This window comes from Ylistrum balloti, unplaced genomic scaffold, assembly GCF_031769215.1.
Source record: "Ylistrum balloti isolate Yb309-2 unplaced genomic scaffold, AGI_CSIRO_Ybal_v1 Utg369724, whole genome shotgun sequence".
NCBI classification, from domain to species: Eukaryota; Metazoa; Mollusca; class Bivalvia; order Pectinida; family Pectinidae; genus Ylistrum; species Ylistrum balloti.
This window is the reverse complement of record NW_026781942.1, coordinates 3,013,268-3,038,269: the sequence shown is the minus strand read 5'-3', so window position 1 is coordinate 3,038,269 and position 25,002 is coordinate 3,013,268. Positions and strand designations below refer to the sequence as shown.

Here is a 25,002-nt window from a genome sequence, read left to right as displayed (position 1 = left end):
CCTACAGCCTTTTTTCTCGAATGTCCTCTGTATCGTTTATATAGCCTTCCATTGTTTCCGTTTTCCGTGATATTAATGGCATAAGTTTGACCTAATTATTATCTGGAGATCAGGAGTTAACATGTTAAAATTGCGAAAATAGCAGAACTCCTCGTGAAGAACAACAGTGTCATCATTTTGTATACATAAGAGGCTGGTTTCATAAAACGTGGAGCTTACCTCTGAAGTTACTTGTGCGGTATAAAGTTTGACATTATTAATGCTAGTTAGTATGTCTTGTAATTTCGTTGTTGTTTACCTGTTCTCGTTTGGGAACGTGACATTACTGACTTTGATTGACCAAGATTTACCTGATGGGTGTCGTCTATAAAGCAGAAGGCTTTCAGTCTTCTAATTCTAAGTGATCTTCTGTGTAAATCTTTCTTTAGTTAATATGTTGCCGTTGCTTCATGGAATTAGGTTTGAATTAAATTTCTGTTGACGAATCGGTATTTTCTTTATTTTTTTACAACCAACATTACAAGTATTCCGTACATAAGTATTACCATCTGAGCTCTCCTATAAAACATTATCATAATACTGACTTGGCAACATGATACGGAACAAACTCTCACACGAGACAGCTGAAGAGATACCGCGAATCGAACAAACTCTCACACGAGACAGCTGAAGAGATACCGCGAATCGAACAAACTCTCACACGAGACAGCTGAAGAGATACCGCGAATCGAACAAACTCTCACACGAGACAGCTGAAGAGATACCGCGAATCGAACAAACTCTCACACGAGACAGCTGAAGAGATACCGCGAATCGAACAAACTCTCACACGAGACAGCTGAAGAGATACCGCGAATCGAACAAGCTCTCACACGAGAAAGCTGAAGAGATACCGCGAATCGAACAAACTCTCACACGAGACAGCTGAAGAGATACCGCGAATCAAACAAACTCTCACACGAGACAGCTGAAGAGATACCGCGAATCGAACAAGCTCTCACACGAGACAGCTGAAGAGATACCGCGAATCGAACAAACTCTCACACGAGACAGCTGAAGAGATACCGCGAATCAAACAAACTCTCACACGAGACAGCTGAAGAGATACCGCGAATCAAACAAACTCTCACACGAGACAGCTGAAGAGATACCGCGAATCAAACAAACTTTCACACGAGACAGCTGAAGATATACCGCGAATCAAACAAACTTTCACACGAGACTGCTGAAGAGATACCGCGAATCAAACAAACTCTCACACGAGACAGCTGAAGAGATACCGCGAATCGAACAAGCTCTCACACAAGACAGCTGAAGAGATACCGCGAATCAAACAAACTCTCACACGAGACAGCTGAAGAGATACCGCGAATCAAACAAACTCTCACACGAGACAGCTGAAGAGATACCGCGAATCAAACAAACTCTCACACGAGACAGCTGAAGAGATACCGCGAATCGAACAAACTCTCACACGAGACAGCTGAAGAGATACCGCGAATCGAACAAACTCTCACACGAGACAGCTGAAGAGATACCGCGAATCGAACAAACTCTCACACGAGACAGCTGAAGAGATACCGCGAATCGAACAAACTCTCACACGAGACAGCTGAAGAGATACCGCGAATCGAACAAACTTTCAAACGAGACAGCTGAAGAGATACCGCGAATCGAACAAGCTCTCACACGAGACAGCTGAAGAGATACCGCGAATCGAACAAACTTTCAGACGAGACAGCTGAAGAGATACCGCGAATCGAACAAGCTCTCACACGAGACAGCTGAAGAGATACCGCGAATCGAACAAACTTTCAGACGAGACAGCTGAAGAGATACCGTGAATTGAACAAACTCTCACACGAGACAGCTGAAGAAATACCGCGAATTGAACAAACTCTCACACGAGACAGCTGAAGAGATACCGCGAATCGAACAAGCTCTCACACGAGACAGCTGAAGAGATACCGCGAATCGAACAAACTTTCAGACGAGACAGCTGAAGAGATACCGCGAATTGAACAAACTCTCACACGAGACAGCTGAAGAAATACCGCGAATTGAACAAACTATCACACGAGACAGCTGAAGAGATACCGCGAATCGAACAAACTCTCACACGAGACAGCTGAAGAGATACCGCGAATCGAAAAAAAGGCTTGAGATATAGTTTATAAAAATTGGCTGCAGCATAAAAAAAACACATCTTCTTCCTTCTTCTTTAGAACTATACCACTGCAAGTAATCCATTACTCACTAACCACCACTTAATTGTATGAGATAAATCATAGGTGAAAATGTGAGCGTTTTGAAATATAATTTATTCTGATGTTAAGAAAATGCCCCGACGTACCCTGTATATTACTGGACGTTTGTTGACGTGTCTGAGTTTTCAGTGTAAAGCCACAAATCGTCCCGTCCGGTTATTGACTGTTTGATGGAACGATCGGCGTTCAAACGCAAATAGGTAAATGTTTATAATGGGTACCTACAAGGGAAACTTATATTTTAATTTTGATTGAAATCAACATTGTGATCAAACTGCCATTAAAACACACATTAATTAGATATCATCTGAGAATAGATTTTCGACAACTGCTTCAGTGTAATTCTTGTTTTTCTTGTACAAACAAAAGGTGTTCGTCTTTGACAAAAACCCTGCAATTCTTTTCAAGTCATGTGTTACAAAAGCATCATGTTGGCTTATAATGTGTGTATATCTTTAGAGCATTTGGTATAAAACTTTTTTTTTATTTCTCGGATTAACATGTGTCTGTTTATGACAGTTTATAAATAAACTGAGCGGGTGTTTGAAACTCTATGAATGCCCCCAATGAAGGGCCCCCAAAAAGCCAAGGAAACGTGTTAGTCTTATTTAAGATGCACGTGTTCCCTAAAGGATGTGGTTAGTATTTACCTATCCTGCCATGATTTAGACAAACTGTCATTTACACTCAGCACCTCGGTAAAGCACACTCCAAAGGCGTAACACGAATTCTTGAATGTTGCTTCAAGTTATATTAGGACACGTTTCTTAAACCAGCTTTAGTTTTTCCACCATGGTGCATTTCACCTTTTGTATTTCGTTCATTGCAACTGTAGTGGTACTTGGGACATTGTTTCCGGTTTCCACCGTGGCCGAAGATTCATCGGAACCGGAAGAACTGAAAGTGGAAGTCATTAAGAAACCGAAATTTTGTCTCCGGAAATTAAAAGCAGGAGACATTATGTTGGTGAAGATGGAAGGCAAAATCCATTCCACCGGGAAAGTTTTTGATTCAAAGTAAGTAATACTCACGGACTTTTATAAACAGGTTCCAGTCTGGCGTGGAAAAATAAATCAATTGCGCAGCTCAAATTTTCTTAATTTTTTAAAAATTGTTTTACTTTTCTTGGTACCTGTTATCTGATTTCCTGATCATCATACTTTCATATTCTTGTTTTTATTTTGCCAGTAGTGAGCGCAGACACAAATATGATCTAGACGATGTATTTATCACTTGTCTAAATCAGTGTTAATATGATCAGATGAACGGATGTGTCCACCATTTAATTTTTGGATTATACTATTTAGATTAATCATTGTAAACAAATCAGTATACAGCATAACATATATTATCTCTTTGTAAATGTTCATCATCAGTTCATATTTCTAAGATTTAATCTGAATTAACTATTCACAGTAAATCGAAAGTATAAAACATATTTTAAAACAGTCTTCTACGGTTGGTAATAGATCCCTCACTTGTTGTCATAGCAATACATTATCTATAGAACCTAATATCAGAAAATAGTCTTCAAACGGAAATGGTTGTGGACTGTTTTATTTGTGATGTTTAATCATTCATCTGTCAGAAACAGATTATATAGGTACCTTCCCTCAATCATTTTAACACTACACGACGAAAGACAAATTGGGTAGTTTCGATGGCTAGACTTAATCTTCACTTTATAAATGGATTTATTCGTAAAATCTTTTGAATTCTCTGTCTTTATACTTTCACTCGTTTGTTATCTGACACGTAGACACTTTCTGGTAAATGGTGCGACAGGGTGTTCTGGAAAGGCGGAGCAATAATTGAAAACGGATATAAGTCTTGGGATTTAGATTATTTTTTTTCTTCAAAACAAGCAGTAATAACATTCGCGAGTTTGTAATCTCGGCCAAAACGAGAAGTAAACACTACACTTGCCGTGCGCAATATTTTAAGTATTGTATCAATCAGCTTAGCCGTTGTACAGCCAGAATTTAGTACATGATAACTAAGCGAAGGTTACAAATATATTCATATAGTGATTGAGGTGATATAAAATACAACAGGACATCAATACTGATATCGTTCAGTCTTTATTGTTACCGTGTTACTGAAAATCGCGTTTATGAAGCCAGCCATTCTGAAAAGATACGTCAGAGTTGTCAGGTAGTAGGCAATCGTTTGATTTGTGTTTTGTTATAAATACATGGTCTAATAGTCCTGAACACTTTGTCTGAATTGTGAGAATGTGAGCTGTCTGTATTTTTTTCAAAAGATATTCATTATCAATTGTTATGCACAGCTTTAAGCAGAAGCAGCCGTACGTATTCCAGCACCATGCGGGACAATTCGAGTACCAGATGGATAAAGCTCTGGATAATATGTGTGCTGGAGAGACCAGGAAAATAATTATACCAGGCGGGGGTGAACGGCAAAACTTCACCACAAAAAGCGGTAGATAACCTTACTCGTTAAATATCAACAACTCAACGATATTTTGTTCACAAAATTCTTTTGAAATCATATTTTTTTAAAAAAAAAAAATATTTACATTCTTTTCTACTTTCATTTTTTTTAAATTTCAAATTGGGGTTGAAGAGACCTGAAATTCCCCGTCGGGCTGGTGAAGAATTTATAGTGTATTTTTCATGTCATCGTTTTACGTTTTCGCTCCAAAAATATATTTCATAGAGAAAAATGTGCGAAAGACAAAACAGATAACAGCGAGAAAGCTAAATGTAAATATGTACTTCAATATGTGTATATTTGTAATTATTTATTCATTTTAGGTGTAGAAGTATCTGCCAACGACACATTAGAATTTGTTGTGGAGCTTCAAGACATCCAGGACAGTCCTGATCACGTGATGGTGTTTAACTTACTGAACACAGACAAATCAGGAAAATTGTCAGTGGCGCAGGTACTTACATATAATGGGCATATGGCACTGTCATTGTTTTCAACATCGGCACACTTTTCGGTATTTTCCCGTTAAGTATCATCCGGGTTTCTTTAATCATTTCATATCGTGGTATTTTTCGATCTGATTATCTAAGGTCACGTTATATATAAATATAAACTTTATCTGTGTTACACCGATTGCGAAGCGTGCGAGCGGTCTCTCTGTGGGAGGAAACTGGAGTGTCCGGGGAAAAACCCGCTTGGTCGGGCAGGTGACCTCATACCTTTTAGCGTCCGTTCCGGGAATCGAACAACGGACGACTAGGTGAAAAGCGAGTAATGCGCTACGGGACCATCCGTCAATGTCATATTAATGTTTGCGACATTCCGAAATGAGACTACGAATTTTCTGTTTTTTTCGAATCTGTGAATTTTGGATAATGTTTGTGTAATGGTTCAGAAAAGATGCATTTTGACAGATTTTGATATCAAATAAGAGGAAAAATGAAACCGAGGCAGAAATTTTAAAGTCCTGACGTTATGAAATTGTCCATATTAGGACATCACAACTGATTTCTGATTGGCAACCAACGCTACCGGGTACATCACATTGGCTAAGTCACTGGATATTTTTTATAAAATCGCTTCAGTGAAGTAGAATAACACGCGACTTGTGGTATTTCTCCCCTATCTTAAAGTTGAGTACAGGGGAGTATAATAGCTATGTTATTGTTACTTTCGATAGAAAACGCTGATTGATTTCATATAATAACTCATATGTACGCTAACCGTCAGCCTCAGAGTAAAGCGAAAACCAGTGATCTAAGAACACATGTTAACGACATCACCTTTTTTTCCAGTTCATGGCTATTGCTGCACAGGGACTTCAAATGTTTCCAATGATAACGTCTCTGGAGGAAATGGAAACGCTTGTTGAAGAAATTTTCCGGCTTTCCGACAAAGACGGTGACGGGTTTCTTGACTTGGAGGAATATCTCGACTCGACATTTGTAACAAGAAATAATCCCGAACACGAAGATGCTATCAATAAAAAACTGGAGCAAATAAGAAAACCGAAAGGTGAAACGAAAACGAAAGAAGAATTGTAGGTTTGAATAAGACCAATGTACATCATAATCGCTTAAGACAATGTTGTAAGTGTAAATAATTACATATAGAGTAAACAATAACAGAGTAAACTATGATATACAGAGTAAACAAGTATATACATAGTAAACAATGACATACAGAGTAAACAATTACATACAGAGTAAACAATGACGTAGAGTAAACAATGACATACAGAGTAAACAATTACATACAGAGTAAACAATGACGTAGAGTAAACAATGACATACAGAGTAAGCAATGACATACAGAGTAAACAATGACATACAGAGTAAACAATTACATACAGAGTAAACAATGACGTAGAGTAAACAATTACATACAGAGTAAACAATGACGTAGAGTAAACAATGACATACAGAGTAAGCAATGACATACAGAGTAAACAATGACATACAGAGTAAACAATGACGTAGAGTAAACAATGACATACAGAGTAAACAGTTACATACAGAGTAAACAATAACATACCGAGTAAACAATGACATACAGAGTTAACAAAGACATACACAGTAAACAAGTATATACATAGTAAACAATTATATACAGAGTAAACAATGACATACAGAGTAAACAATGACATACAGAGTAAAAAATGACATACAGAGTAAACAACGACATACAGAGTAAACAATGACATACAGAGTTAACAAAGACATGCACAGTAAACAATTATATACAGAGTAAACAATAACATACAGAGTAAACAATGACATACAGAGTAAACAATGACATATAGAGTAAACAACGACATACAGAGTTAACAAAGACATACACAGTAAACAATTATATACAGAGTAAACAATGACATACAGAGTAAACAACGACATACAGAGTAAACAATGACATACAGAGTTAACAAAGACATGCACAGTAAACAATTATATACAGAGTAAACAATGATATACAGAGTAAACAATTATATACAGAGTAAACAATAACATACAGAGTAAACAATGACATACAGAGTAAACAATGACATAGAGTAAACAATGACATACAGAGTAAACAATGACATACAGAGTAAACAACGACATACAGAGTTAACAAAGACATACACAGTAAACAATTATATACAGAGTAAACAATAACATACAGAGTAAACAATGACATACAGAGTAAACAATGACATAGAGTAAACAATGACATACAGAGTAAACAATGACATACAGAGTAAACAACGACATACAGAGTAAACAATGACATACATAGTAAACAAGTATATACAGAGTAAAGAATGCATTAAGTTAAAAATGAAGAGTAGCGATACATCACAGTCTTTTGAGGTTATGGTTTTTCCTCTTTTTTAAAATCTATTTGCAAATCTACAAACTGGTGTGATAAGGCACATTTAAGCTTAGGAAACAGTTACACATGAGTGATTAATAAACTAATTTAGCAAATGATGAAATGATTAATTGATGTGATATTAAGTTACATCGGATCCTTTTTGAGAGTATAAAAATGTTGGCGAAAAAAAAATGCCATTGAATTTGATAGTGTCTGTTATGTATCCTCTGCCAAATTTCCGAAAAAATGTATACACGTTTTGTCCGCAGGCAGGTAATAAGGGAGACTACCACTAACAACCTCCCTGTTCGGTCATTACAGCAATTACTTTTAATAGAGAGAGAAAAAGAAAAAAATCTTTGTTAAAGAATTTAAGAAAAACAGAATGATAATGATATCGCATTCGGTAACAAATAAATCAAATCTCAATAACCATTATATTTTCTAAGTTGATCTAATTACGTCGCTTTCCTTTCCTCTCTGAGTTATCCGTGATGCTTTACCAAAGATATTTTGGACAAATGGACGTTAACAAGTTAGCTGATCGAATGTTTATATGCTTATTTACACCGAAAATTGCTGCGTTGTAATTTGTAAACGAATCAGGACAGAAAATATTATCTTACAATGTTTAAAACGACCAACACTACATAAGGAAACTATTTTTTTTTTAATATTTCGTAGTTAAAACTTTCAGTGACTCTTCACTTGAAGTTACTCTTCCTGGAAATCAAAGTCAATCAAATGAAAGCTAAAAATGAACCATTAAGAAAATAGGCTTTTAACAATAGAATGTTCCATCGATTTTCTAATGTATACAAAAACTCAAATGTTGTCTCAACATATTTACAATGTTAATGCTAGGGAATGCTTAGATGCATATAAAGTTGATTTTTCATGAGTTATAATCATTTTCATTATTCCAATTAATGTCAATGAATTTTTTTTTGTTTTTTCCTAAATGAAATTATACCAAGACAGAAAATTAAACTTAGAAAGGAGTTTGAACGTGTATAACATTTTTTTTTGGTGTTAAATGTCAAAATTATTCTGAACATTTTCAGAATCTGCTAGTAGGCATTTCAACTATTAATTAGTGTATTTCGGGCCTGTTTTTCACAACAAAAAAAAGAAAACAAAAAACAAAAAAACAGGCGTTTTTGTGTTTTATATATAAAAAGGGACACAATCATATCAAAATATAAGTTTGAGTCACAAACACACCACCTAAGTCGGTCGTTTAATAATGTTACCATGCATTTGTCCCGGGATCACTATTAAAGGGAGGTAACTTTGACAGAAAAAGATATAAGTCGGCACTGAATAAGTCTTGAGAAATGAATAAATGATATTAAATACATCTTGTTGAAGAAGAAAAGGTAATTGGTATCACTCAATTTAAGATACATTGTACTTACAAATACGTAACCGACATTACACTGTGGAACCATGGCATCACATAATCTGTTACATGTAAAAATGGTTTTTTATCTAATAAAGAAAATTTCTCTGACCAATTGAATGAGTTTTGATTTTGAAACCGAAATCAAGTTTCTATAGAGCATGCAAGAACTAATCATGTTGATAGCTCTGGTTTGAAATGTGTGTTACATTATGTTAATAATTAAACAAATATCAGGGAGCGAGACCGGAAGTGTAATCGGAAACAGGAGTTTACAAGACATGGGCAACGACCAGTATACCGGAAGATTTTTTTATCTAAAAAAATTGTAAACATTTACAACACGTTTCGTTACTGTTTCTGATAAATTATTTCATTAAAACCAGAAAAAAATGTCCTTGGGCCAAAGCACACGGAAGTGCGAGTCTCGTGTAGTTGTACATACAGATATATACACAGGGACGTCCTGATCTTCACATGCCGGCCCGGGGGCCCGGATCAGTATACACGAGCTACTATTAAAAGTGATTGACAAGTGAGACACATGTACTTAACTTCAATGGAGTAAAACGCCACAAATAAGACCGGTTGGCATTTACGGACTGGACACCGAAGCAGTGATCACTTTCGTTTTTATACTCCAACAGACCTACCACACAATCATGGGGTCTAGAAATCCTTTGGGTGTTTTAGTTCTTGTAGTTGTGTTGGCTGCATTTGCTTTAGCAGAAGAAGGTATTAATAAAAAGGGGGATTTACCAGAAGTGGAAATTGAAGTCCTTGTTGCTCCGTCCGAGGAAAGATGTTCAAAGAAATCCAAACCCAAGGACGTGCTGAAAGTACATTTTGATGGGTTCTTACCGGACGGAACTCCGTTCGATTCGAGGTAAAAAACCACATGGAAAATTACTAGCGTTCTGTAAGATTTCAATGTTATGCATTCCTGTTAATTTCTGGGAGAATATCAAACTTGTATATCTTCTACGTTTCCGGTTTGCTGGTTAATGTGATTGACGCAAAAAGTAAGCCAGTTCAATGAGGCGATACAAGTCACGTCACAGTGACCTAGTTTCTTCTAATGGTGCGAGCTTTTCTCACTTATACTGCCAGTATTATGGAAGAGATGGTTGTTGTGAGCTATTTTTGGATCTTTCATTGAACCTCTCCTTTATTGATGATACTTGTATCTCACAATAACGATAATTATTTTCAACATTTAAAGATATTTGTTACATGTATACATTTAGAGGCACTCTTGCCTACTTACTTTGCTTTATTAAAGAATTAAGATATAAAATTGTATAAACTAAATTCATTCTACAATGAAAATTTCACTCATTCCCGGCTAATGATTGTTTTCCTCCACAGTCGCACCAATGGTGGTAGCCCAATCATCGTTCAGCTCGGTAGTAAGAGTGTGATCAAGGGATTTGATATTGGCCTCGTGGACATGTGTGTCGGGGAGAAACGAAAACTCACCATCCCGCCCAGGTTCGCCTACGGTTCACAGGGACGAGGTGAGATATATAAAAGACATTCACATCTTTTAAATCACATTCTCAGAAACAACTAAGCGAAATATGATTACGATTTGTAAAATGGATATTTAAAAAAAAGGCTAGGAATGAAACCTTATTTGATTTTGATAGTCTGTTATCGAATTTAGGCGACAAACAATCGAAACGTTTCGCGACAATTACTGCCCATGTTTCAGCCCGAGAAAAACGTATTATGCAGTTCAAGTATTAACTATGATCAAGCCTGTGTCCAACGACGTTTTCTATAGTCAAGTAAAAATGATAAACATATTCTTTCCGAAAACTCTTACATTTATTCAGTTTTAAAAGTGATTTCCAGATAAATTCCCTTGATTTTGAACTTTAGAATTCCGATCCGTCATGAAATAGAACCTGAACTATCTTGACTTTAGGTGGTGTACCCGCAAAGTCAACAGTTATATTCGAGGTGGAGTTGTATGAGATCCAAGGCGGCATTGGCCTTTCTGAAGCCTTCGCGAGACTCGACCTAGATATGGACGGTTTTATCGACACGAATGAGGTACGTTTTATTTGAAATGACCTTAATAGTACATGTCTCTATGAAATATGTTCATGTTTTGTAGAAACTTACTAAATGTGGTGATTTTTTTTCGGAATACGTGTGTGTCAGATTAATAAAATTGCTTTGTTCCTGAAGAAGAATTTCAAAACTTCAATAGTTCAGTAGTTCCACTGTAGTCTTTGCATTTTTAATCAATTTTCCATATAATAGCTTTCGATTTTCTTAAGGAGAGACATCCAGGTATATCAGTATTGTAGTAAAAACGACTGTGTTAATCTAACGGACTTTCTATAGGTGTTTGGTGCTTCATAACATCTTGTATTTTTAAACAGATTCTCAATGAAATGTGAAACCTCGGAAAATAATTTTACACATCAAGAAATTAGGACAACAGGATAGTTATCTAAGCCTATAGATACTAGAATATATATGTTCAAATTTGAGATATATTTTCTATCGATATACAACAGCCAGGCCCCTGTAATTACCTGTTGATTTCTCCTGGTATAGTGAAGACACGATTTTAACTGTTCCTAGTGAGACATGTGGCAGACTTGACTGAGTTAACATCTGGTGCTAAGGTTTATTCTGTCCATATTAACCGGTATTTTAAGCACGTGACCCTCTTGTGGATCGTAAATAAATATACCCTGTGGGGTACCACTTACTTCCATTCAAACTGCCGTATTTCCATTGACCGTTAACCTCTTTTTTGTCCGGGAAAAATACCTTGGTCCCCCTGGTAATGTGACCCTTGAAGCCATATATCAGTATTTTACAGACAATTCTATAAGAGACATCATCTCGGGCATTCAGACAATTGCGATCGAGTACATCAACGCATTTTCCTTTGTCAAAAACGTCCATCCATTAATCAGTGACCTGTAACACGATGTATCTTCCTTGGTGAACCAAAATAACTTTCCTCTGCAGAAGTCATAATTGTTTTCTAAAATTGTTTCCATTACAATGCAGCAAAGACATTTTAAGCTGGTAGGCCTATAGTTATTTGATGATTTGCGGTCTACTTGTTACACTTGCTTGTCTCCTCGGGTACCGATTCTGTATAAATAAGTATTGAACATAACGCCATTTGAAGCATTGAACACAGGAAACTTTTACTTGGAAGGAATACATGCATGTAACATTCCACTGAAATATCGGTTCAAATGATTTTATTAAATTTTCAAATTGAATAAAAAGATCAAAAGTCGGTAATAGAGATGTCTTCATGGCAGTAATTGCAGTTTTAGGTTTTAGTTATAGGACAACACTCTAAATACATACACTTGTTGTTGTTGATGTTGTTGGAATGTTGCTGCTGTTATTGTCAATTTGTAGGAGTATCGACTATTTAACTTTGCCAATGTTGCTTTCTTAACCGTCTTTACTGCACATTCCCTTGTGACTGTGTAATGAACCTTTATGATTTCGGTTACAGTTCGAAGATCAGCTGAAAGCTGCATCAAAGACCAAAGAGTTCCCTGTACCGCAGGACGAGTTTATGATACGACAGATAGTGCAAATGGCTTTCCAGTCTGGCGACAAAGATCGAGATGGCCTCCTCAGCGAGAGAGAACTCGGCAAGATTCCTGGATTGAAGAATATTTTTAGGAAGGACGAACTTTAATTCAGAAGACCGTCCTGTTGTAACTTAATAATATATATAATATAATGCCATAATATTCCCATGTTTCCCCAGAACTCCGGAACCACGATTGTTCCGGGTGATTCCTTTGCACGAATGATCACTTTCGGTTTGTTACTTATATTGTTGACTATAATCTCGAAAAATGATGGATTTTCCATCCGGAATGCAAGCAGAAATTCACTGTCAAACTACCAGGTATACTTAATTATGAGATGTTCCTCATTCTTGAAGGATCGGAATCCAAGTAGTTAAGTCACGTCTATGTTTCAGAAGAAAGTTGTAACTAATGGCAAAGCAAGCCAGAATAACTGACGGCATGCATACTATTTAAAGATTTGCTTCTATTTCGATATATTACAAAATGGTGGTTGTTGCTACATCTAGGGGGTGGGGTGGGGTTAGGGGTATGCTTACAACATGGATTTGACGTTTCAGTAAATGGATGACTGTTACGTTATATCAAATGGATGAATGTGACGTCACAGCAAATAGATGGATGTGACGTTATAGTAAATGGATGAATGTGAGGTCACAGCAAATGGATGGATGTGAAGTTATAGTAAATGCATGGATGGATGTGAAATTGGGTGGATGTGACGACAAAGTAATTAGATGGGCGTGATGTTACAATAGATGGGCGGATGTGACGATACAGAAGATGGATGGATGTAAGGTTACAGTAAATGTATGGATATGACGTTATAGCAAATGTAAGGATGTGACGTCACGGCAAATGTATGGATGTGACGTCAAGGCAAATGTATGGATGTTACCTCACAGTAAATGAATGGATATGATGTTTCCGTTTACTACAAAGATGTGTTGATATTTTTGTTTGTACAATGTTATTTTAATTTAAATACATGTTGTTTATCGTGAGATTTCAATTAAGGTATAAATTATAGAGACGAGAGTTGATGCTATTTATTTCTTACTACAAATAAAATTATTTGATATTTGTACATTGAAAAATAAATGATGAAGATATCGCGTGAAAAAATCTTTGTTTTAACTTCGCTGAAAATGCACACAAACACACACATACAGAGCGAGAGAGAGACATATCTATTTCCACCTTTTCAAAACCTCTCCTCTAAACTCATTACTACATGTAAGTCAGGTACTTACACATAAACTTGTTCAATTAAACATCTTCATCCCATTGGTGACAAGACCGTAAGGCGCTTTTAACACATTCTATGTTCCAATTGACGTCACATAATCACATACCTCGATAAATGGGACCAAAACGGATGACTATTTAGCTGTTTACAAGATTATTCGAGTTTAACATGTAAACGGGACCTAACTGAGTAACACAGTAATGCACTACATACATTAAATCCATCAGCAGTGATTCTTTCCAGAGCAATGTAGTAGTTGTTAGGGAAGCAAAATCACAAGCAACACCTTTAACATATTGGACAATGCTTAATACTTAAAAGCTTATTGCAGACAAGTTGTCTTTTATGCATTGAGCAATATTCATATTGTACTGTACGGGGTATACAAGATATCTACATAATTCAAATATATATAACATTAATACATGTAAATATTGATATTATTTGGTCAGGAATGGAATGAACACGGGGCATTGAGTTCTGAGTCCTCATTATGTACTAGAAACCACCTAGACTGAACAGACATCAAAGGAGCATGATTAGGCGACTTTACTAACACACCTGTAAGGCTGGCAACTTGAAGAGCTTACAATATTTTGCAGAGGATGTAAAAAGACATTCCGGTGAACAGAACGGTTAATACCGAAAAAATGTTCAGAAAGGGCCTTCAAAAATTCTGAAGATATAGTAAGGCACGACATTGGTGTCTCTCCATTGACAAGTGATTGTATCTCTTAAGTTTAGCGATTTATTTGTGTTATTTGTAACAGTGAAAAGTTAACACCGGTACAAATTCACAGTGAGGAGGGTATTTCAGGATATTGACATTAAAGCGAGGACAGAGTCACCAAGTTGCTCCACAATTCGAATGATTTCAAAGGGAAAACTGCTCCAGATGGAATACCCAATTTGGTTCTGTAGGAGTGCAAGAAATACATCACTGGACTCTCCCCGGTAACAACACAGGAATCCAACTGAAAGACTCGTTAAACGTAAACATGTAGTCCTCGTCTTCAAAGAGGGAGACTGCCACTTTTCAGAGAACTACAGGCCTGAATTTCATATCGTGTCACAAGCAATTAGATGGCATTGATAGGTACTGTGTCTTATCATCTGTAAAAAAACGGATTCCATGCCGGTTAATTTTGTAAAGCCCGGCTTGCTTTCACTAATCATCACCATGTCGCAAAAAAAAATGACAAGGGCGATCAAACCGACATCGTTCGATGGAAATTGGCAATATCACACCGAAATCATCCAGACACGCTGGACGCTAATACGTCGAAAGATACAGGTATTTCCTTGTGAGCAGATAGTCGAAGAATTGTGAGGTATCGAATTCTTGTCAGGTATCCCACAAGGAACAGATGTGGACCTTCGCTATTTTTCATCTGCCCAATGCTGTCAAGTCTGGCATTTACGTACTTCCTGAGAACTGCTCGTTGTTTCGTATCGTCCAATCACTCTATACCCAGAATGCCTTGCAGGAGCCCTTAGGCATAGGCAACTACAGGAGGTATGCAGTTTAATGCAAACAAGTGCTTCATGTATGTACCCCAGGAAGCGGACGTTCTGTATGTGAAATATAGCTTTTATATTAAGCTATATCACCTCACAAGCTAACATTTTATGAAGTATCAACCAAATCCACCAATCCTTTCTCAAGTTACCATCTGAAAATAAAAATCTGAAGAAAAATTTTTTTTAGCAAGTGACCTTCGTATTTGGCATTTCGACCCTAAACTCAATTCAATTCTGTATTACTGTAATTTCATTTAAATCCATCCATATTTTCTCTCGAGTTATCGTCTGGAAACCAACACCTGGAAAGACGGATGAACGGCATGATCAAGGCCATTCATATTATCAAAGTTGATAGTCAATTACCAGCGATTCATACATATTGAATATTAAGGCAATAGACTGTGTCGAACTTGAGAAGTTTTTCAAGGTTTGTTACCCAAAATGGTAGTTTTCAACTTTGACTCCTACCGAAAAACGAAGTTGACATTGAAAAAAAATCGTTTCCTGAGAAGTGTTATTTATTTGTTATTTTACATAACATACACAAAGATGAATTCATTACATCTAGCCGTTGATGATATATTGCAATTTAAATTAAAAACGGATATGACGTCACTGCGTCCATTCTGTTTTTTACCAAAAGGTCAAAGGAAATTTTCAAAGCGTTAAACGTTAACGAAACACTGAGTACACCAAAAAAGATTTTTATAAAAATCAAAAACTAATAAAAAATAGGAGTTTGTTACCTTTGACCCGACAGCGAACTTTTTATTAGAAATAATATGATTCCATAAATGCTGTTAAATGAACCGTTTTCGAGTTTTGGCCATTTGAAAATTTTGACCTATGACGTTATATCGGCCATATCGGACTTTTGACCTCATTGAAAATGTTGCTGGAACACCTTTATACAAGTGTAACCCTTCAGCTCTGTAGTGATGAGACGACTCAAAAGTTTGGTACTTCCATTTAATCAATAATTAAGAAAACCTACAACATAATAAATACGAAACTAAGGAACTTACTTTTACTTTCGTTGTAGGAACACATGATATACATTTAACTGTCGCGACAATATAAATTGGTTTGAAATATTTGATTATTTCCTAAGACTTACCAGAGACCCATGAGGTACGTGGCACAGCTGTCTCTAAGAGTCTTGATCATGATCGTCCAGCAGTCAGATGGAAAGTGACTGGTAGTGGACGTGAACAGGGCTTTGGTATGTGTGCAGGGTGGCGTGAGTACGTAAATACCCGTGCAACATACACTCTTCATACAAACTTCGTACTAGTTATGACACGAGCACAGGACAGATATTATGTACGTAAACATAAATAGCTTAGTGCATTGAGTACATTGAGTACACCCTGTTACATATTCCCCCACTTTCCTGAATGGCACCCGACATTCCAATTGGTAAACCCAGTATAACTTAGAGGGAATCCATAAATTAAGGAACTTGTACACAATTTTATCACATATAGGATAATAGTGCATAGCATCATTGCACTAGTAACAATGAAGTTCAGGTGAAGTTCAACTCCTGATACCAAAATAAGGCATCCATTATATTCAAAATATAATAACTAGACTATTTTACAATAGAAAAGGAGATTTGGGGACAGGAGTGGATATAGCCAAATCGAATTGATCGATTGGACCCACTCCATTTCCTACCGGAAGTCAAACCTAATGATTGTCAAACAAAGTAAAACAATATACTAATAAAAACAACAAAGAACAGATAACGACATAACTCACTGCTGGAGTGGTTGGGGAACCCCCTACCTACTCGCAGGAGAACATTCTACATTGTCCCTTGCTATGCAAGCGCAAAAATAAAACAATATTCATTAAAAACTGGATAAACCTATCTATAAAAACACAATATAGACAATGATCCGATGTACTACCGTTTAAAACATTACCACCCACAAAATTGTCCCTACCAAATAAGTGGAAAACTCTAACTGGAACCAATAAATGAATACAGATCAATTACTGAAGCATTTCATCATCTAAGAACACTAGATTTATGGGAAAGCAATTTTGAGAGAATTCATGGTCATATTACAGTTAAATGGACTAGCACATGATATACCGTATTTATTCCAATAAACGCGTAGATCGCCTGAACGAAATGTTATGTCTCTTTTTGAATTTAGAAAACCATCTATATGAGGCTTTGAACGATTGACTACCATTTGCCTTATGCATACGCAGGGCCTCAAACCGGAATGCTTTCCCAGTCACTCGTATTCCGGCCTCCCGTCTGTCCTGTAGCCATCTCATCAGATTTTTGTCAATATCTTCATATCTGACATGCCTTTCACCTCCTTTACAGCGTTAAGATGTTTTAGAAAGATTTTAAAATTTTTCTTTGTTTTGACACCAGTCCCGCACTCGTTTTCTGTCAACACGAAACACTTTCGCGGCGGCATGTTTACCCTTCTCCTCTGCGAAGGCGATTACTTTAAGCTTGAAAGCAGTGTCGTAATTTCGTTTTGTCCCAGACATTGTTATCAGGTATGTGGGATTTATTAAGAAACAGACTGGCTTATATACCGCTGTTTTTTTTTTTATTATTATTATTATTTCGTTATGCAAACTAGGCCTACAAGCGATGATGAACATTGTGCGTTTTTGACTAAAGCTGACGATTGACATCGTGTCATTTCATAAAAGAATTCAGGTTATCAGAATGCAATTGACAACAATGTTTAAAGCTACAACGATGTTGGAATTACTGCAATTTTCAAATGCATTATTTGCTGAGTAATTCGTTAGTTTGTTAAACAATGTTTTTAAGTGGCAGCCATGGCATGTCACGACCAACAAATTATGTGGCGTTTATTGGAATAAATACGGTAATTTACAATCGGAAGTCAATGAAAAATAAGAAATCTTGCTGATTGGAGTTACTTCCATTCAGATAATTTCGGTCAATTTGACTCATTTTTAGCCCAACCAAATCCCCGGGGATTCAACCGATGTGCATCTCATTAAACTGTCATCTTCAGCAAATAATTCTGACCATGTTTGAACTACTTTCAAGAGAAAATCAACTAGTAATGTTCAAAAATGTGACTTTTTTTGTTCTTCTATAAAAACTAGGGCAGTCATTACCCCGACACGTCGGGTCAATGCGAGACCCTGTGGTCATAACATTTACAATTTTCTTAAAGCTTGTGAAGGACTTTCTATCCATTAAGAGTACTTGATTCTACCACACCTGGGATTAGGTTTTGAAGAAGATTTTTTGAAGTTTAAATCAATTTCACCCTTTTCGGTCCCGTTAAAATGTTACGATGCATGACATCAGACAAAAGGGGATCGCAATAAGTCATCCTGAGACTTTGTCTAAGGTGACCTAACACATGTTAAGAACTCTTACATAAATTGTTGAATCAAACTACTGTGTAGGAAAACAACACTTCACGTCATAGTGATTTGAGCCTACCAAATTTGAAAGAAATTGATTAAAAACTGAGAGATGATCTTCAGAAATTATAAACAAAGGGCAGTAACTCTTCCACAGTTAAATCAAACTGCCATTCAAGAAAACACGACTTCATGTCAACATGATTAAGCCAACAAGGTTTGGAAAAGATTGGTTGAAAACTGTGAGAGATCTAAGGACAAATACAGGTTTATGACTAACAGTCATGGCCATACCTCAACATGTTCCTTAAAAATGTTTGAAAAACATGGGAAAAGGAAACAAATTTCACATTCTTTTTATCTCACAGTTTTCTGGCACTATTGCAGAAAAAAGTACTTTTACATCACCCTTTTAGTCCTCCTGACTCAATATCAATGGTGTTCATTGTGATCTCAGAAAGATGTTGGTCTATATCATAGAATATAGCTGGCCATTTTAATCTTTTGTGATAATATAACCATTAAATATTTATAACATTTGTCTTTTACCTTTTAGTTTGTTTCATGTTATTTCCTTTAGGATCGCTGTGTACAACATGTGATGTTGCCAGTTGATGGCACTAATGATTATTTCTGCGTTGACAGGCTATTAAGATTGTAATAAAAATAACAATGCCATATGTGAATGTGTAATGTCACTTCATTAATCATGATGTCACTAAAGGCTACATATTACCAGAGACGTATATAACACGTGATATATACGTCTCTGATATTACATAAGGTAAACCCAAAAATATTACACGTTTTTTTCATATTCACCCAATTTAAAAATAATCAAGTGATGAAAAAAATGTATTTATTCAAAGAGAACGGTGCATTAATTTTAAGCTTTGCAACTTTTAAGCCAAGCACTGCAATCAACAGGCAGGAATTTCTATATATAAAACTCGATACAATGTACAGCCCAATATTTTTTATTTTGCTTTTGCAAGCAAAACAAGAGGTAAAGTTGATAAACAAACACAGACCACAAAAGCATTGGTAGAATATTATACAACTCATACGATTTAAGGATTCAAATCTATGTTTCAGTGGTTGCAGACTCCCTGTTTCACCAGCACTGGAGTTGCTACTCCTCTGTGCACTGAGTATATCTAGGAACTTGTATTGTCATGTTAAGTTTACTCTAGTGATGGTAAGGTAATTAATGTAAGTTTGCTTATATTGGTATCACCACAGTAACTTGATTCTGTAAAGTTGGCATGGTGACTGGAGCTATATCACACAAAAGCATTATCAAGCTTTCAAGTATAAAGGAAATGTCAATCTCAACCAACTTCCTAAGATGTCACCATTTTAAGTTTGGGTTCTGTTTGTATGTCTTATAGTCATCCATCTTGAAATAAGACAACTCTGTTTCGTTCTCTGGAAAAAAAAGGGAATCTAAATCTGTATTATAACATTACATGCCAGCATATTTACCATCTGCTTCTTTTCTTTCAATATGCATGCAACAGAATGAGGAGATTATCAATATCTTCTTGTCAATTTTGATAGGGACAGAGTTCTGGCTTTCATTAACTCCTAGCCAATAAATACAAGTTGATAGTAAGTCAGAATAATAAGGATTACTTATATTGATGAATAGAAAGAAAGAATCTAGTAAGTAATATCTAAGGTATGGTCCAATATTGGTACTGGATCCTAACAAACAAATGTTCATATATATGTATAATCAATGAAGTAATAAAGACAGTACGGACAAGTGAATTGTCAAATTTTCGAGGCAACCTGCTCCGTTATCAATACACAGATATCACATTAATTACATCACATACATAGAACATAAAACAAATACAAAGTTATGAAGTAAAATCAAGATTGGTCGTGTAAATTTGTGTCTAGTGATGAATATTATCCCAAAGATAAAATCAAAATATTTTAGGGGCACTCGCTTTGATATCACCTGTGGAAGATTGAAAAAAGAAATACAAGTGAACAACACCTTTCAGATTTAGAATAAGATACAGTGGAGTCAAATAAGGGGGACTTATGTGTCAATGGGCACAAGGAGGATAGGTGAGGTGAGGTGAGAGCCTAATAATGAATCAAACTGCATCATACAGCTGTTTTGTCCTCTAGGATTGTGATACCGATATAATTAACAAGAAGTCTGCACAATATATGAAACAGAGCTTCTTTAGTATGTACAGGTCTAATATTATGTTTTAAATATGTCAATATAAAGAGGCTTTGAGAAATAGTAATTCAACATTCTCTACAGGAGAGGACTTTTAGTGATCAGTAAAACTATATCAATCTATAACATCTGTTTTATTGGTATAAAAAAATCTAATTGAAATGACATGAAGTTCTACTGAAGAGATGGTATAAATATCTTAAAATATCTTATAGCCAAATCAAGAGAAAAATTAGCCCTAAATAAAGGATAGTCTGTACAATACATTGAAACTTATTTAAGATTTTATTTGGATTCAAAGTCAATATGAAAAATGAACATTGAACTCCTTGCCTCCATTATATCCCTCTAGTGCATCAATATTAAGCGAACAAATAATTGCTATTTTCTCCCTCAATCTGGCTGACTAAATGTGCCTTATTGGCCTGAGGTATTTAAGATTATATTTACTCTGTACAAAGTAATCAGCCCCTGCCTGGTAATAAACCCAACATTTTCTACTTAAATTTTATAGGAAATTAATACAAGTAACATATCATATCCCTCTAATAAGCCTGCCTCCTGACTTGGAGCCAGAGATGGTGTGAGATTTTATTTTACACCTGCTGTGAAACTCACTGACGCCACTGTCCTGTAGAGTTGTATCCGGTGACATAATCAGTTCATCATGATCTGTATTTATGACTGGGTCACTTGTCTGAAAAAATTTATGAAGAAATGTGACCATCCAGGATATCAGTAAGCAATATATGTACACTAAAAATAGACCGTGTACACTGCAAATATGTAAAAATGTATACACATATTGTTACCAAACATACTCCGAGTCATTCACAACCTTCTAAAATATCTCTCTAAAGTAAATCATGATACACACCTTTGAACCATGGGCTTGATGTAAAATTTTAAAGGTGTCTGGAACAAAAACAAAGGAAGACATCAGGTCAATCCTACCCTGTATCAAACTATATACAGTTTATTGTAATTAACTCATTAAATATCTACTTATAATCGTTCATAGTTTGAGAAATGGCTTCTTTCCTGTAGAATAGACAAATCGATAGAAAACTAATTGTCAATGTTCAGAGTTAATTAGACGAAAATCAGGTTCAAAATGTTTTTATAATTACCAAGTAATCAAATCTCATTTATTATATTAAACTTACAGATTTGAGTGAAAACACATGTACTTTTAATTATGCAGCATGACAGAAAATTCCACTACTGCCTGATGACTAGATAGAATTCAACACCTCTAAACTCTTTTTTAAGTCTGGATTCAATTGTTTATAAGTTTCTTTTGCGTTGACTTTTCTTATCGCTACGCATTGTCTCGCCGATAAATGTCTAGAAAGAATTCTAGAAAGACTCGCTCAACCATGGCCACCAGCCACCTAACCACTTTTTTTTAGTAGGAGAGGATATATGTATATGTAACAACGATGCTGAAAGCTAAACAAACATCCAGTAGCAAATTCAGTCCCAACAATCATAAATTTTCCCTCAAAAACCACTGAAATCATTTGTATGTCCAAACATATATTTTGCTGATCAGTCCAAAATCTAAAAAATGCACAACTATGGGCCAAGCAGCACTTACATGTACATATGAAATTTGAAAAAGGTCCATTCAGTACTTCTCAGGAAAATCAATACCAAACTTTCATAGTCAAAATCAAAGATGGCTATCTGTCAGTTATTTTGTTTACCTGCTCTGTCGAAAAATCAAAAAGTCGCAGCTAGGGATCCAAGGGCACCTATATTTGAAATCTGAGAAAGATCCATCCTGTGCTTCTCAAGAAAAAGCATTAACAAACTTTTATTGTCAAAATCCAAGATTGTTGCCTGTCAGTCATTTTGTTTTTCCATTTGTCCCAAATGAAATTTTCATAACTGGACTAAGGTAAACCTATATACAAGATTTGAGAATTATTCATCCAATATTTCTCCAGATTTAATGATGTCTGTCAAAAATCAAGATAGCTGCCTGTTGGCCTCTTTGTTTTTTATTAAAAATAATTGTTTAAAGAAGTATGGATGACAGAAACATAATGCATTTTTTCAAGTTAGTTTTCTTGAAATATTTTACTGATCAAAATGGAATAAATTTGTTAAATATTTTGACATCTACAATACTGGCCTTGGTACATGTAAATGTACTTATTTACATATTACAGTCAACTTACCATATTTATAAGTTCTGAATGGTGGAGCTATTCCTTGTCTTGTTTTCAAGTCTGAAAAAAAGTAAATATCTACTTAGATAAGAAACTTGAGCATAGGATATTGTGTTCTGATAATGTTTCGTGTGAGTGACAATTGTGTGCGTCAACTTTGATGTAATACCTGATAAAATAGACAGAAATGAGAAACATTTTTTTATCAATTTTTATTTCAAACATGGGTTTAAAAGCCATCATTGATCAAAGGTTTAAAATATAAAATATGTTAACTGGGTAAGGTGGAAGGTTTGCAGAGTGGTCAAACACCCACCTACTGACAATGCTCAATGTTCCTTAACTTCTATACGTAATGTATATCGGGCACAGATCTAGAATTTCAGGTTACATGGGGCACGTGAATGTTATCCCTTTTCATGAACTTTGTTGGGCTTCATGCGAGGAGCTTACAAGCTAAATATCATGATTGTTTGACTTAATTGCTTCTCAAAGGAAGATTTTGCATATATTTTAACAAATTTGACCCATCTGATTGTCAGTATCAACACTCTGACTGTATATCGAGATATGTGTATATTGTGGAAAAATATAAGTCAGGATATCACCATTTTTATAGTAGTGCCCTTAATTTTAAATGATATATATTTTTCGCAATTAACAATCAGAATTTTAAACACCTTTGTTTTTCCACAAAGGATTTCTGCCATTTTAGTGCTATAATAAATATTATTTCAAACATAGAGCATCAGATTCTGTGGTTACATCCTAAAACATTGATGACTTCAACTGGACCTACACAGACTTGACTCCAATAAAATTTAAACATGTATCGCCTGGACATTGGTGCCTGACCGTTATGTATGTCAGAACGACCATTTTGTCGAGGCGTATCACATGCACTATTGACCTGTGTTACCTTGCACCAGGACAATTTTCGTTGCTGTAACATGTCACATTTCCAGAAAGAATGTAAAATGGTGATTAAAAACAGTAACCATAAAATATTCTGTGATAATATTTCATTGGCAAATTTGTGTAATTTTTCTTAATACACGTTTTGACATGTGGAACATCCTCCCAGATATGATGAAATAACCAATCAATCCATCCTTGGATGCCAATGTTTTGTTGTTGCTTCCAAATAAATTAAACTCTACCATGAATAAAAGGTCATGCCTTCTTGCAATTTTTTTGGCTAAGAAAGTCCAAACATGCACATCTCATATTGGAAAAGTGGTGCTTTTAAAATATCACTTTTGATGACTCATTTCTGAATTTAATTACCTAGAGAATTGTAGAGCGACTGATGAAAAATTAACTTTATTTAAATACTTTGTGATATATAACAAAGAATATTTACCATGAAACGCGATTCATTTGAGAAACAACAACCATAAGATAAAACTTAAATATCAAACTCATCAGAAAAGGTGTACACATCAACACAGATATACACAATTTTCGCACCATTATTTTATTTTGTTGTTTGTTTTTCTGTCAACCTTTTACTTTTCAGTTTTCCGCTGACCTAGCATAGCTAGCGTGAAATAGTTCTTAAGGGGTTAGAAACTGAGCCAAGGATACATGCGAGATGTTTTCTACCATACCATTATCAATGCACCGCATGAAGGTTTCTGCCGTCTGTGTTAAATCAACATTTTGAAACACGATGTGTTTGATATTCCTATGTTCGAACGATCTTATCAACCGCACAGTGACGGTACCGCAAGGAAGGTCAGTCGTCATTTCTCCTTTGGAAAATGCAAATACAGTGAAAGTGCTTGCTTGTGATTATTGTTGGTTGCGGGAATTTCCGACCACTAACTGCGTCGGCAAGAAGCTTAAAACTATCCGGAAAAGGGGCTAAGTGTTGATTGTTGAATTTTATTGATATAATTT

At 35.6% G+C, this 25,002-nt stretch overlaps 2 protein-coding genes across 2 annotated transcripts; one reads left to right on the top strand and one right to left on the bottom strand.

Moving 5' to 3' along the window:
• The first annotated feature begins 3,059 nt into the window (after positions 1-3,059).
• LOC132565527 (uncharacterized) lies at positions 3,060-12,667 on the top strand. Its single transcript, XM_060230176.1, has 8 exons — positions 3,060-3,283; positions 4,558-4,709; positions 5,045-5,175; positions 6,017-6,236; positions 9,670-9,862; positions 10,345-10,493; positions 10,907-11,034; positions 12,479-12,667. Exons 1-8 carry the CDS (start codon positions 3,060-3,062, stop codon positions 12,665-12,667), a joined length of 1,386 nt encoding a protein of 461 aa, XP_060086159.1.
• Positions 12,668-19,681: 7,014 nt separating this feature from the next.
• Positions 19,682-24,912, bottom strand: LOC132565473 (UPF0538 protein C2orf76 homolog). The gene is made up of 5 exons (XM_060230124.1): positions 24,711-24,912; positions 23,110-23,160; positions 21,801-21,838; positions 21,542-21,620; positions 19,682-20,148 (listed from the first exon to the last, which is right to left on the bottom strand). Exons 1-5 carry the CDS (start codon positions 24,847-24,849, stop codon positions 20,072-20,074), a joined length of 384 nt encoding a protein of 127 aa, XP_060086107.1. The 5' UTR covers positions 24,850-24,912; the 3' UTR covers positions 19,682-20,071.
• Positions 24,913-25,002: the final 90 nt, after the last annotated feature.

Bases quoted from the DNA above. Each gene is read 5' to 3' on its own strand.
- LOC132565527 (XM_060230176.1), top strand. From the start codon at position 3,060: ATGGTGCATTTCACCTTTTGTATTTCGTTCATTGCAACTGTAGTGGTA. The intron at 10,494-10,906 runs GTGAGATATATA...TCTTGACTTTAG, and splicing joins CTACGGTTCACAGGGACGAG to GTGGTGTACCCGCAAAGTCA. The intron at 11,035-12,478 runs GTACGTTTTATT...TTTCGGTTACAG, and splicing joins GTTTTATCGACACGAATGAG to TTCGAAGATCAGCTGAAAGC.
- LOC132565473 (XM_060230124.1), bottom strand. From the start codon at position 24,849: ATGACGACTGACCTTCCTTGCGGTACCGTCACTGTGCGGTTGATAAGA. The intron at 23,161-24,710 runs GTATGGTAGAAA...ACTTTTTTTCAG, and splicing joins CATGCGGTGCATTGATAATG to ACTTGAAAACAAGACAAGGA. The intron at 21,621-21,800 runs GTGTGTATCATG...AAATTTTTTCAG, and splicing joins ATCAAGCCCATGGTTCAAAG to ACAAGTGACCCAGTCATAAA.